The following is a 14,087-nucleotide window of genomic DNA, read 5'->3' as shown; positions in this document are numbered from 1 at the left end:
CTGACCACAGAGATATTCTGGCAGTAGCACAGACATCAGAACTCAACGAACTCGTTTGGCAAAAGCCTTAAGTTGTTAGCAAATATTTTGATTTTTATCAAAGAAAGGCTGCAATACTGAAGGTTTTAATCTCATTCTCTTACATGTGGCTAATTTTAAAGTAATTTACCATATCATGCCTATGTCAGTCCCCCTACGATTTTTTTTTTTTTTTTTTTCACAGCTCAGATTTTGCCTGAGGTCTTCTAAAGATTTCCTGTTTCACTCTGAATGCACAGTCTCATCAAACTGGACCACATGAGAAGTCAAACAGACACATGAAAATGTGAGCTGTGATTGGATGTTAAATTCCTGTCAGCACATTCACCCAAAATCAACAGATTCTGACCAGTGCAGCAAGGAAACATTCTAAAACTCAATGCAAACTTCTCAACTGATGCAAATACACCTTAGATTAATTCTTAACTCATATAATATCCAGTAAGAACACAAGCAGAATGATGTTTGTCAAGCAAAGCTGTTCAAGCTTCAGTTCTATCCTCACTACTTGCATGCCAAATGAGCAGTTCCTACATTCACATAGATCCCCAAAGCCCTGAAGGGCGCTGGGACCCCAGGGCAGGGTACCACTGCATCACAAGGAAGCATCCCAGCCCCCCAGGCCCCACTTCCCCGGCTTGCTGCACTCAGCCCAGAGTGAGCACAGAGAAAAGAACGGGGATTTTCATAGGCTTAGGATGAGGAAAAAGAAAGGGAATTTCCACAGGTTTCATTTCAGGATCAAGGCACTCGAAGCACTATTTTAAGAGCGTCCAACAGCCTGCTCACCTCTGGAAATTCACCTTGCTTCCCCCTGCCCTGCTTTAGGGAGCAGAGCAGCGGGGACCCCCCGTGCCCCCGTACCTGCTGAGCAGCTGGGCACAGCTGGCTGCCCGGGCAGGAGCCAGCAGCCCCCGGGGCCTGCCCACGCCTCCTCTGCCCATCCTGGAGCCGCGCTTGTCCATGTCCAGCCGGGAGGAGGGCGACACTCTGTCCATCCGTGCCGTGCTCACGCTGCTGCCAGCGGGGAGCTGCTCCTTGTCACTCACAGGGTGCCCGCAGCAGGAGCATCCTCGGGTCCCGCTGTGTCCCCCGGCCCGGCAGCAGCGACAAATCCAGAGCCCAGGGACAGCGGGCACGGGACACGGGGCACGGGCAGCACCCAGAGCAGAAATCAGCACTCAGCTCTTCCAAAGGCTGGGCACGGGCAGCACCCAGAGCAGAAATCAGCACTCAGCTCCTGCCGAGGCTGGGCACGGGCAGCACCCAGAGCAGAAATCAACACCCAGATCTTCCAAAGGCTGGGCTGCACGGGGCACGGGCAGTACCGAGAGCAGAAAACAGCACTCAGCTCCTCCCGAGGCTGGGCACGGGCAGCACCGAGAGCTCCGAGAGCAGAAATCAGCACCCAGCTCTTGCAAAGGCTGGGCTGCACGGGGCACGGGCAGCACCCAGAGCAGAAACCAGCACACAGCTCCTCCTGAGGCTGGGCACGGGGCACAGGCAGCACACAGCTCCTGCCGAGGCTGGGCTGCCGCTCGGGCTTGCTAAACATTAACGCGATCCGCAGCCCACGTGAAAAAGCAGCTCCCAAAGCGGCCGTGGGAGGAGGAGTCAAGCAGCCCATTCGCTCCTTGACGTCGTGCTCCGAGAGAACATCAAGAAAAGAACAAAGTATCTGCCCGGGGACGTGGGGAGGGCAGGACAAAAACCTCGTGTGCCTATTAAAATAGCAATTCAGCGTTTCTTGCCATAGCTGAGCAGTGAGTAAACCCCAGCTGGCTGTAAAGACATTGGTGTCGAAAGAGCAGTGTAAACTTGTAACACCCAGAGAGAATATTTTGCAAGATCCAGATTATTCTTTAAAAATCTCATCAACAAGCAATGCACAAGTGAGCAAAGGGTTAAAGCAATCGGGTTCCCTGCAGCCGTTCCTGACAGGTTTTGTTCTTACCTTGTTATTCTCTCTACGGCGTTTCAGCAACTCTGCTTTCTTCTGACATTTTTTATTCATAATCCCGAAGTTAAAGGGATGAGTAATTAATTAAGGTTTTTAGAGAAGACATACAAAGTTCATCCAGCACAAGTAATAATCCCACTCTGTTTCCCATATTCCCATTAAGGCTGGGTCTACAGCTCAGCCTGCTTTGCCTCCAACACCTTAAAGGGCAGCAGCAGCAATTTTAGAGACAATCCCTTGTCATAAAAGAGCCCATCTTGGTTTTGCTCCTATTAACACAGCTATTTTCCCAACCACTGCTGGAGCCCACCCTGCTGCTGAAGAACGCTGCCCCACTCCCCAGCTTCAGCCAGGCTGGCACTGGAAGCTGCTTGGTGTGGGACATTTACAACTCCCCACACTGATTATGTAAAATATTCATGGGGATTTCCTCTCTTTTCCTCCTTACCCACAGTTCCTGTAAAACTGATTCCTCCACCCATAATTCAAAACTCAGGTTTATCCACGTAGCTCCTCCTCCATCAGCCCCAAACAAAGGTCAGCTAAAGAAAGTGCCAGCTTGTGGAGCTCAGTGATAACCAAACCCCACAGAGCATAGGTTTCACAGCAGCACAGAATTACACACAGGCAGTGTATCACAGAATGGATTGGGAAGGACCTTAAGGACCACCCAGTGCCACCCCTGCCATGGACAGGGACACCTTCCAGTGTCCCAGGCTGCTCCAAGCCCTGTCCAACCTGGCCTTGGGCACTGCCAGGGATCCAGGGGCAGCCACAGCTGCTCTGGGCACCCTGTGCCAGGGCCTCCCCACCCTCACCCTTCCACCAGGGAAAGATTTCTTCCTACCATTCATCATAAAAAATCACCCACTAATGAAGAGAGTAGGAACACACAGAAAGCAAATTAAAGATTTTTCATCCTTTTGTGCAGCTACACAGACTGCAGCTGGTGCAGAAGTGTCACCATCATGTGTGACCACACATGCTGCCCAGGATGTGACACACGGGAGGGGAGAGCAAGGAGGGACAACAATAAAAACATCTGTGAGAGAAGATGTGGCTGCTCTTTGCTTTCTGTTTTTACAAACTTTGAAAAGCATTTTTTTCTCCTCAGTGAGCACTCAGCCTTTCCAAACCACTCCCCACCGAGCACACCTTGTCCTGAAACAAGGGGTTTGGTTTCAGGTCATTCCTTCTCCTGGACATAAAATCACCTCTAACCCGCCAGCACTGCAAGCAAATGGGCACCACAGCCCATAAATATATTTCTTTTGTCCCTCAGTGGTGTTCCTTGTCATTAAATTTCTTTTAATAACTTCAGCAGCCAGCTGATCCTCCTTTTTAATGGTTCCATTTACAGACAGAGGCTGCCAGACACTCATACCAGGCAGTTTCATCCTCAGGTTTCTCATGCAGCAGTAATAACTCAGCCAGGCTTGTTGCACAACTGAGGCAAATTTAAAGCATCCAGATGAAGACAGAATTCTCTAAGAGTACATTCAGCTTTGATTACTCACACAAAGAGTACACAAGCACTGCTGAAAGTTTCTGATCTCTGTGGATAATAACAGCTGCACTACAGCCTTCCACGTCTTCACTCCTGTCTGGCCTTCAGCTATTCATGGTATGTGAGAGGAGTAATCAGTAAGTTTATCTCCTATATTGTGCTTGTGAGGAAAAAGGTGGAGGAATAGAGGCCAACTGAGTCTGCTTTTTCAGAGCGAATCAGGATAAATATTCCAGCTCTGGTTTCGAGCTCTCCAGCATGCTTCATGCTCCAGGACAGTCTCCCTGGCATCATTAGGGATGAGACAAGCTCACTAGGATGAGATAGCTGGATCACAGGAGCTGAATCTTACTCAAATATGGAGACAAAGAGACACATGATGCTCTCAGCAGCCAATTAGTTCAAATGAATCACAGGAACAGACCCAGCGCTGTTACCGTCACCACTTTAGTGCACAAGTTATTTCTGAAGGTATCCACACATCCTGCCAAACTGACAGGACTTGGCCCAACTTCTTCAGGATCAAAAGGAGCTGGAAAAACATCCGACACGCTTTTGGACAGTCAGGAATTTCAGCAGACCTAAAGACTGCAGGAACTCTCTGCAGTTTGGGAGAGCTGCCTGTGCATGGTGCCCGGCAGAGCTGGGCATCAGAGCCCCCAGGTCAGCTGGAGTAAAACATCCATGGGCAAGACCTTATGGCAGCATTATGTTTTTCAGGCATCCCAAAATTAATTTGTTACCCTGAAAAATGAATGTGATACACTGCAATGTGGAGTGGGAAAACCTGGATGTAATCCAAACCCATAAAATGCAATTCTTTTTTCTCAGGTTTGTTTTGAGGGTACATAGCATAAGGAAAACCTGAAAATCATTTATCTCCCCTCAGTCCCACCACATAAGAAAATCCTCAAGTGGTGCTGCCTATCCATCACACAGATTCACTGAGATTAGGAGATTATTGCAGTTTCTGGAGTCACTAAATCAGTGAGATTATCCAAGGCCCAGCTGCTCTCAGCCTGGCAGGGAGCAGCAGAGTGAGCTGCAGTCAGCTCTGGGTAAGGCAGCAGCTGGGGCAGCCACACTTCTGCTTTTGCCCTGAGCAGGGAGAGAAAAACCAGCACCTCACAGGAAAAGAGCTGCCAGAAACAGCCCCAGCAACCCTCAGGCCCTGCTGTGGGTTTCCTCTCGTGACTTTACTGCATTAGACAGGAACTGATCTCTCATCCTGCTGGGAGGATGCCCAGGGAGCTGCAGTATCAATAAATATCAGTATCTTCAGCTGCCCACCTCGTCTGAAAATGCCCTGCCTTGGGAGAAAGAAGGAGATGGGGTAGGGGGAAAATTGTACTCTCATTAGACACAGATGTATATTCAGATAACTCGACTGCAAAGTTGCTTAAACCTGATTACTACTGTAAATGTAATTTAAATCACCCGAAACATTTCCACTGCTCAAGGAAGAGCTGTAACAATAGGAGGAAGCACTAGGATAGTAGCTATTCTTAACACTCCAAAACACTTATTCTGATGAATAACCAAGATTTCTTATTAATGTAAATTGAATATGCCTCTGCCTCCTGGGCACTGAAGGCTGTGTAAAATTAGAAGCCTTAGCGGGTTTCAGAGGATGACCTCATTTACCTCCCTGCTCAAACATGTGCCTGGGATCTACAGAGGGCTGTGCGTCACAAAAAATCTCTCTCTTGCTGGACACTGAAAGCAGAAAGGAGTCACAGGCACAGAGCAGTGCCCAGCAGGCTGCTTGTTCACTTCCTCCAAGCACAGGGACCTGTGACCCCTGCAGCCAGGGGACAGAGTGCCACACACAGCTCTGGAGGAGGGGCAGGTGGCACCAGTGACCAGCACCTGGTGCCAGCCCAGCTGCTCCAGCTGTGAGCACACACAGGATTTCTCCAGACTCCACTCTGCACAGCCCATCCCCAGCACCACCATCATGGAGCACTTTGAACATCCTTGATTTTCACAGAAGGAAAATATGCAAAAGCTGCAGTTCCCAAGCTCACGCCCCAGCTGATTTCACAAACCTCATTTTGGCTTTTGCACCTTGGGTTTTCTGTTCCCTCCTGGGAAAGGGATGGGGCAATGGAGCAACAAATAGACAGAGTGCCAGAAATGGACTTTCCTACTGGAGTGCCCCAGTTCTCAGCCCAAAGATGTGATAGATTAAGTTGTCATCTTGTTTATTTCCTGCAGCATAACCCAGCAGCGGGATGGGCTGAACTGGCCATGAGTCAGTCTGTTTGTGGGCATCCCACAGGAGCTGCTGCCCAAAGAATGCCAAACATCCACTCCTGGGAGGTGTCATGCCCATGGCACGGCCCCACAACCAGTGCAGCTACCAAGGTGATGACACAGCTCAACAATAGCTACTGATAAGATGGAGTTCTGGCAAGGAGGGTAAGACAAGGGGAGGAGGAAAGTAGGAGTGACCTGATCATAGCTACACGACTGAGTTATTTGTTAAGATTAAAAGTGAAACACCTGAACATGCACTAAGTACAAATAGAGTTTTCAAAGCAATGTTTCATTTAAGAAAGGAAACATTTCATTTAGGTTTTCTTGTTTGTTTGTTTTAATAGATTTTAGTATATTATGGGATTTAACATCTCCTCTTAAGTTTTTATATTGGGTCAGACTAGCTTCTGAAAATATTTCAGAAATTAGGATAGACATTCCTCCTCTCTCTTCCCCTTATTGAAGCTTGTCTTGTTGAATGATTACATTAAAACCTAAATACTCCAAGATTCAGAGGAAAACAATTACCAAATAGGTCCCCACACACATTGTTATGGGAGTTCACCTGGGAATGAAATGTCACTGTCCCTATTTGTGGGTAGACCCACCAGACTCTGAGCAGGGGAACAGAAGGACACCCCCCTCTCTAGGAGAGCTGCATTTTCACAGATCCCAATTGCTCAATCAGTTATTTCCAAAATAAAAAGAAGATTTAATACAGTCAAGTAGCAGAAGCTCTTATTTAGCAGCCAGGCAATTGTAAGTGCCAATTATTCCACTCACAAGCAACAGTTTTGTTGTACTCCAAAGTGCCATCACTTATCCTAACAGGCTTCTGTTCCACTTTGTCATCTCTTCAGCTGTAACAGGTCTGTCAGGAAGAATCCAAACTTCTCTGAGTGGAGAGCGATTACAAGTGGCCTGTAATTTATATTTATGGGCATTCTCCTCATTTGTCCTCGAGAGGAGAGCTGGACTGCTGTTTAAAGGCTCAGAATGAAAAAAAATATCATCATCCCCTATTTTTGCTCTGCTGGCGCCGGGCTCTGAAGTCACCACACAGAGCTTGTCTGTACTGGTTTCGTCTATAAACGATGCAACAGCTGGAACAAGACTGGCTGAGATGCTGGCCCTGATTGCACAACACAGCTCACAGCTCTTACAGAGCTATTTGCAGTCAAGAGCCTGTTAACTCATTAGAACAGGGCTTGTTTTTCCCAAATTTTAATGGGGAGGTTTAATTACACGAGTCTTCGTGAAAAGCAGGACTGGAAGATGTCAGACATGAGCTAGCTGGGGGGCCAGTGAGGGGATGGAGGAGCTTGCTACAGACATTCCCAGACAGCTTTGGAGTGCAGGATTTACTGGAGGAACTCAGGGCAGGTGAGGCTGGTGGTGTAAGATCATCTCAAAGGTCAGTCAGGGATTAGAGCAGTGTCTATAAATCCCCACGTGCTATTTGCTGGATAAAACCCTCTGCCCTGAGTGCAGGGCCAGAGAGGAGACGGGACACAAAGTCTCAGGCACCAGTGTCAAGTGATGCAAGGCAGATTTTTATCATTCAGTTTACACCTGGTGCACAGGGTCAGACTGATGCAGTGCTGGTGGCAAGGCCAAAAGAAGATATTACACAGATCAGCCACTGAAAATACAAGTGAAAGAAGCAGAAATTCAACCTGGACCCACAGGTGAATTAAAAACTATGAAGGTTTCATATAAATAAACCTAAAAAAACACACAAAAGAGGAACTAAAGTGATTGTCTTTTACCTTGCAGCTCTAGTAATTTTGATGAATAAACACTTTAATCCAACTAATGTTCAGAAACACTCATTTTAACCCTGCTGTGAGCAACCAAATGTTGTACAATGGCCATTTTCTGACACAAGCATCACCTGGCTGTGGTTGCTGACCTGACTCCTACTCATGTTTTAGCCCCAAAAATGCTGATACAGCTCAACCTGATCTATGCTGGGAGCAGCCACTGGGCTAAAACAAGAGCTACACATATGGCAGACAAAGGAGAGGAGGTGAGGAGAACTGCTGTGCTTGCACCTCTGCAAAGGCAGCCCCTAGGCAGTTCCTGATATGACAAACTCCTCAGAAGAGCCCGCAGGAATGGTAGAGACCAAGCTCCCATGGTGGAAGATGTAAATATAATATATCACCTTACCCAAAATGCTTCCAAGCTGACCCCACAGCAGCTGCACTACTGAGGCTCCCAGGCTGCCCACTGTGATACTAGCACCATGCTGGAGGAGGAGGGAGGAGCACTCTCACCATCAGATGGGAAACAGGCTTCCTCATAAGCATGGGAGTTAGGGAATTTGTCAATTAACCAATTAATTAGAGAATTAACAAGCTACCATCCCACTGAGAGGGGACTGAGCCCTTGTTTGATTTTTTTACCTGATGAGCTCACAGAATAAAGCTGGCTTCACAGTGCACATCCTCCAGGAACTGTGAGAGATCCAAATGAACTGTGATTCCTGACTCAGTGTCAGAAAAAGAACTTTTATGGGGTGAAATGATACTCACAGACCTCCAGCTCGCAGCTTCTTGACCCTTACAAAGACTGTTTTTCCTTTGCCATCTGCTTTGTTAACAATGAGGTGACGCTAATCCTTTACAAAACTGCACAGACCACACTAGCAGAATTCACAGGGGCTCCTAAAGCAGCAATTCCTTGATCTCTTTTATCAGTTGTGTTCCCCAGTCAGGTTTCCTTCCATCTAACACACTACTACAGCTAGAACGAGCCTTGTGAGAAGCCTTTCCCTGGAAGAGCTTTTTACAGGGTGAGTGCTGATATTCCATCAAGGTTCTCCCAAGGGTGCTGGCAGCTCTGTGCTTGCTCCAAACCCTTCCTGGCCTGCAAACATCGGCAGCCCCAAGGCAGGCAAACCCCTGGAGGGGGCTGTGGCTCCAAGGGCTGCCCCAGGAGGGATCCTTCCCCTCCCGTCAGCCTGAGGAAACACTGCAGCTAAATGCAGCTGTCACCTTTATCTAGTTTTACCCTGCTTGTGCACGGGCTGGAGGGAGGCCAGCGCTGAGGAATGTTTGCCCCAAACACGGGGCTGGGATGTATCCATGGCCCTGCACGCCTTCCCTTCCGCTGGGAGACTCACAGGGATTTCCTTCCACTGTGTCAGCCCCGCTGCCTTCAAACAGGAACATTGTCCCAGCTTTACCTTGACCGAGAAAAACAACTTTCATCAGCAAAGCTGCATTTGTTTGCTGCCTAAAGAGGATATCCTTCCAGTTCCATTATACATTGGCCACCTGCTATGGGCTTTGCAAGAGGTCCAGGCTCCTGTTTGCTCAAGGGCTTACACACAAGAAATTCCACCTTCATTTCCAGTGATCATTGCTTGAAATCTAACTCAGGAATGAGAACCTTCAGAGAGAAAAGTGCAGAGGCAAGGGAGTGAAGAGTACTCCAGATTTGTGCCTTTCCAATGTTTCTTCAGTTACAATGATGCATCTTCCACGCTTCCCTAGGTGACCCAAGCAGAAATAATTGAGGAATACAGAATAATTCTTGGCCAGCAGCCTCCTGTCAGTGTTTCTTCCATGCCCAGGCTGCCCAGTTTGCTACTGTTGAACCACCAGTGTGTAATGGCCAAGCAGGCTCCTGTCACTTCCTGAGCTCAGGCTCCACCACATGATGGGATGTGTATGTTCATGAGGACATCTCAGAGCAGAAGCCACCACTTTCCATTCCAGTTACCACAAATGGCCAAAATTCCATATTACATAAGAACTAAACACCTTTCAGAGAACTAGTGAATTCATAAGGGGCTTGCCAGATGTAATCCAGGAAGATTCAAGGGCCCTGAAACTTTTCCCTCTAAAAATTGAAAAGTATGGGAAAGAAATACCAGAATGCTGCTTGTTCTCAAAGGTCCCCAGCAAGGGTTGCCCTGTTATTTTTCTGTACGACCAGAGCAAAGTTCTCTTTGCACACAGCTGGCACAGAATATATTTAGTGAGAAAGATCCTCGTTCTTACAAGAGACACAGATTTTAATAGCTCAGCACTCCAGGCACTGGCAGCCCTGGGGGCTGATGGAATAAGCCATGCAGATGGAAACAATTATTTAGAAAGGGAAGGACTCCTGCATGCACAGAGCAACATCTCACTAAAACTGAAGCCTCCCACCAACACATTCCAGTCTCTTGGAGTAATCTGCTTTGGGGAGTACGCTTTAAGCTACATCAGCTTTTGTATTTCTGTCTCCAATCTTAATTGCAATCACAAAACATACTCCCCTGCAAACTGACCCAACGGTCTGACCAAACAGCAACAAATACCAGGAAATATTACAAACATCTGAATCTCAAACTGATTTAGAGACACAACTCTTCAAGCAACAAGTTCTGATTTCAGACAAGCTTTTCACTACACAACACACCTGGAAGGACTTACTCAACAACTCTGTAATGGATGACCTACACCTAAAGTCTGTGGAATAAATAATGAATAAATCACACAGGCTGTACTTCTTTATATGTAGTTTATCAAACTGAAGTGCTTTACATAAATCCTAATCATGAGTCTTGGAAAGGAACAGAATTTCCAAAAGCATTAATTGATTAGAAATATCAAATTAAGGGTAGCCCTTTCAAGCCAGCTGCATAAAGAATATTTCATATAACATGTTGCAGGAGAAAAGTAACTCCAGCAGGTTTCAATTAAGCCTCGTTGCCATATGGATTTTGCATCCGCAGCAGGAAGGCTCAAACATCATGTCACAACTAAGATATTTTTATGTCTCCAACTGAAAGCCATTTAAACTGCTTGGAATAGGAGCATATGGGCCATAACATTCCCAATTAAGAAAATATTTTGCTGAACTGGGAGCCAAAGAGGCATATGAAACTAAAATACACGATACTGTCGGTCAGGTATGGTAGTTTCTAACTTTTAAAGGATATAAAAAGCTAAGAGTATGTATGTCCTAGTGACCTCCTTACCCAAAAGAGAAGATCCCAGTGCAGGTCACACAGTGATTTTTGGGAGGCCCTGAAGGGGTGGAGGCCCCTTGGCTCTGCAGACAGGGCAGGGCACTGCTCCTGGAGCAGTTTCCACCATCACAAGCTCATGTGAGGGGCTCCTCAGGTCACCACCTCAGCCAACCCCCTGCTTCAGGCAGGGTCAAACACAAGCCAGAGCAGGGTTCTGAAAGCTTTGGCCAGTTGGGTCTTGTAAAGAACAGGGGTGCCAGCACCTCTTTGGGCTCCCATTTCAGCCTCCAGTGAGTGATATTTTCCTTAAGGCAGGCTGGACACTGGCCCATTTCAGTCTATAAAGCTTTGACAAGTCACACAACTCTATCCAACTAACCAAAGGTGCTGTGAAGTGGGGAACAACGGTTATGATTTTTCCTTTCCATATTAAAAAATGACTTCAAAAATGTGTCTTGATTAACCCAAGAGCTTGGCTGCTGCTGCTGCTGGGCCCTCTTGGGATCTTGAGCCAAAACTTCAGTGTTTTCTTCCTACAGCTTGGACCCAAGAACCCCAATTCCTCCTTACTGGAAACAGATGTCCACCAAGTTAAATCATCCCATGACTCCTGCAGGAGGATGTAAACAGCCACAGCTCACCCAGCTGTTACTCAGAGAGGTCCTGCTGACAAGCCAGGGATCCCCACATGCTGCAAGACCTTCAGCATGCTTTGACACAGTGATCTGAGACATGTTTATCACTTAAATCCACCAAAACACGTCAGGTCACTTCAGTTTACACAAGATTAGAGTTTGGGTATTTTTAACAAATAGAGTTTTGAGCTCAGAGGAGAAAGAAATTGTTATCTATGTTTTTATACATACAATGCTGCCCAACAGAGTCTTAATGTTTAACAGACCCCACCCCTGCAAAGTAAAGGCTTTACAAACAAGAAGAGGGGGAAAAAAGAGAGATTAAGTGATGTACAAAAGGTCATAAAAGGTGTGCAGCACAGTTTGGCACACAGAAATGCATCCTCCACCTCCCAGGAGGCTTAACTTCAGCCAAAAGGAACTACCAAATTACAGCTCTCACTAATGCTATGCTCAAAAGTGTTCAATCCAGGTTTTGCTATCTTTTCAGCTGAGAAAAAGACCTGCTTGCTGCAGCATGGAAGAGCTCTGGGACAGAGGCTGCTGGATGCACATGAGAAATGATGCCCCAGGTGAATTAAATCCAAAAGTATTCATGGTCAGTGTAAATAACTACACTGGCAGAAGCTCCACTACAGCATCCAAGGCTGCAAACTCTCTTCCTGATGCCCAGGAAGCAGCTTCTGCACACAACAGCAAAAGGAAATTAAAACACAAAGTCATGGATGCTATTGAAGCACTTGCAGACTACAAGGTAGCTGCAAGGTCATGCTGCATTCCTGCTGGGAGCTCCAAATGCCCAGGAAAGACAGACACAAGGGCAGGCAGATTCAGGGAAAGGAAATATTTTAACAATTGTGGATCACAATACAAAGTCTACGGGGTTCCAACTGAGACCCCTCATCTGTAGGTCTGTGTGCATTCTCCAGGCCAGGTTCACACACCACCAACCTCTTATAAGAGGCACTGACCCACAGCAGAACCAAAATGCCCTTTCTATACTACTTTTAGCCAAATTCACACACAAAAGTCCTATTCTTAGCAGCCAAATATTTATTTGTGCATTATTACTCATAGCTCAAAGACAGGAAAACCAAGTTTAAACCACTAGTGCCATCAGCATAGCTGTGGTACTGGGGAATCCTGCAGGAGTCCTCAAAGTAACTTTCTCGAGCAGGTTTTTGCAAGCTGGCACCAACCTCCCCTCTGTTACAGTGACACTGCCAGGGACAGCCAGCCCAGCCAAGCTTAAGCTATTCTGAGTGTATTTACACAGGCTAAAAACTACACAAGGCATACACTTTGGTAACATCAGGCTTTAGAACATCACCATGCAGTACAAGAAGCAATATTCTCCCAGACCTTTAGATTGTTTATTTACCCACCTCAGTTCATCTACTTCTTCGCAGCGATGGTCCCAGTATAACATTTTTAATTTAAATTGTGGCATTCTGGCAACTACCTCAAGATAGCAGGGTTTCCTTCTGAACTGAGATTAACAGAGTCTAAAAGACACAAGTAGTCTAAACAAATGAAATCCCATAGGACAGGAGGTATCATCCTCAGGGCTTCAGCTGCAGTATTAGAGGCATTAGAGGCATCCCCAACAATGCAGCTGCATTGTAAAAGATGAAGCCTTTCTTGTCAACACGTTTTAAGTGCACGTAGTGGAAAAGGTGAAGAGAAAAACCTTGACACTACCAGCAAACGTCCTTCTCGCTGGCTCAGGGCAGACAGCTTTGAGATGTCAGTACAGCCAAGACAATACCCCCAATCCCCAACGGGGCAGAAGCCAAATCCAGCGGGAAAAGAGACAATTCAGCACTGCACGACTGCGGCATCAGAGCCCTGGAGCTGCGGGGCACGGCCGGAGCCTCCCAGCAGCGCCGAGCATCGGCTGCCCTGGAGGGGCCAGAGAGCACCTGGAGCGGCCAGAGAGCACCTGGAGAGATCAGTGCCCACCTGGAGAGATCAGTGCCCACCTGGAGCGGCCAGAGCCCACCTGGAGTGCTCAGTGCCCTCCTGGAGGGGTCAGTACCCACCTAGAGCGGTCAGTGCCCTCCTGGAGGGATCAGTGCCCTCCTGGAGGGATCAGTGGCTCCCTGGAGGGGTCAGTGCCCACCTGGAGGGGTCAGTGCCCACCTGGAGGGGTCAGTACCCACCTGGAGGGGTCAGTGCCCACCTGGAGGGGTCAGTGCCCTCCTGGAGGGGTCAGTACCCACCTAGAGGGGTCAGTGCCCACCTGGAGGGGTCAGTACCCACCTGGAGGGGTCAGTGCCCACCTGGAGGGGTCAGTGCCCTCCTGGAGGGGTCAGTACCCACCTAGAGGGGTCAGTGCCCACCTGGAGGGGTCAGTACCCACCTGCAGCGGTCAGTGCCCACCTGGAGCGGTCAGTGCCCACCTGGAGCGGCCAGCGCTGCACACCACGGCCGGAGAGCAGGAGGAGGAGCAGGGAGCGGGGTTCTCCCGAGCCCGGAGCTCAGCACCCGCTGGCCGGAGCCGCCCAGGGCCGGGCGCGGAGCTCGGCGGAGGCGAGAGCAGCAGCGGAGCCCCTTCTTCCCCCCGCCCCCGTCCCGCCCTCCGGGGCTCGCCCCGCTCCCCGCCCGCTCCCTCCGCATCTGCCCGGAGCATCCAGCCCTTGCCGTCCGCCGCTGAAACGGGGGAAGGAACGGGGGATCCCCGCCGGAGAGGACTCCCGGAGCTCCCTCCCGGGAGAAGGG

The 14,087-nt window shown here is 48.4% G+C and overlaps 1 protein-coding gene across 5 annotated transcripts in view; it reads right to left on the bottom strand.

Moving 5' to 3' along the window:
* Positions 1-14,013, bottom strand: part of ARHGAP40 (Rho GTPase activating protein 40) — a 37,762-nt gene extending 23,749 nt beyond the window's left edge. For 2 of the 5 annotated variants that reach the window (XM_063404649.1, XM_063404650.1), the window contains exon 1: positions 13,769-14,013. In XM_063404649.1, the coding sequence (XP_063260719.1) occupies positions 13,769-13,998 (230 nt within the window). In that variant the 5' untranslated portion in view covers positions 13,999-14,013. Of the gene's footprint in view, positions 1-903; positions 1,430-13,728 lie in introns of those variants that run through there. The other 3 variants (XM_063404654.1, XM_063404656.1, XM_063404651.1) reach the window with 3 other exon arrangements.
* Positions 14,014-14,087: the final 74 nt, after the last annotated feature.

Source organism: Prinia subflava, chromosome 8 (assembly GCF_021018805.1).
Source record: "Prinia subflava isolate CZ2003 ecotype Zambia chromosome 8, Cam_Psub_1.2, whole genome shotgun sequence".
In the NCBI taxonomy this organism is placed as follows: Eukaryota; Metazoa; Chordata; class Aves; order Passeriformes; family Cisticolidae; genus Prinia; species Prinia subflava.
Note: the sequence above shows the minus strand (reverse complement) of the source record. Positions and strands in the feature narration are given on the sequence as shown.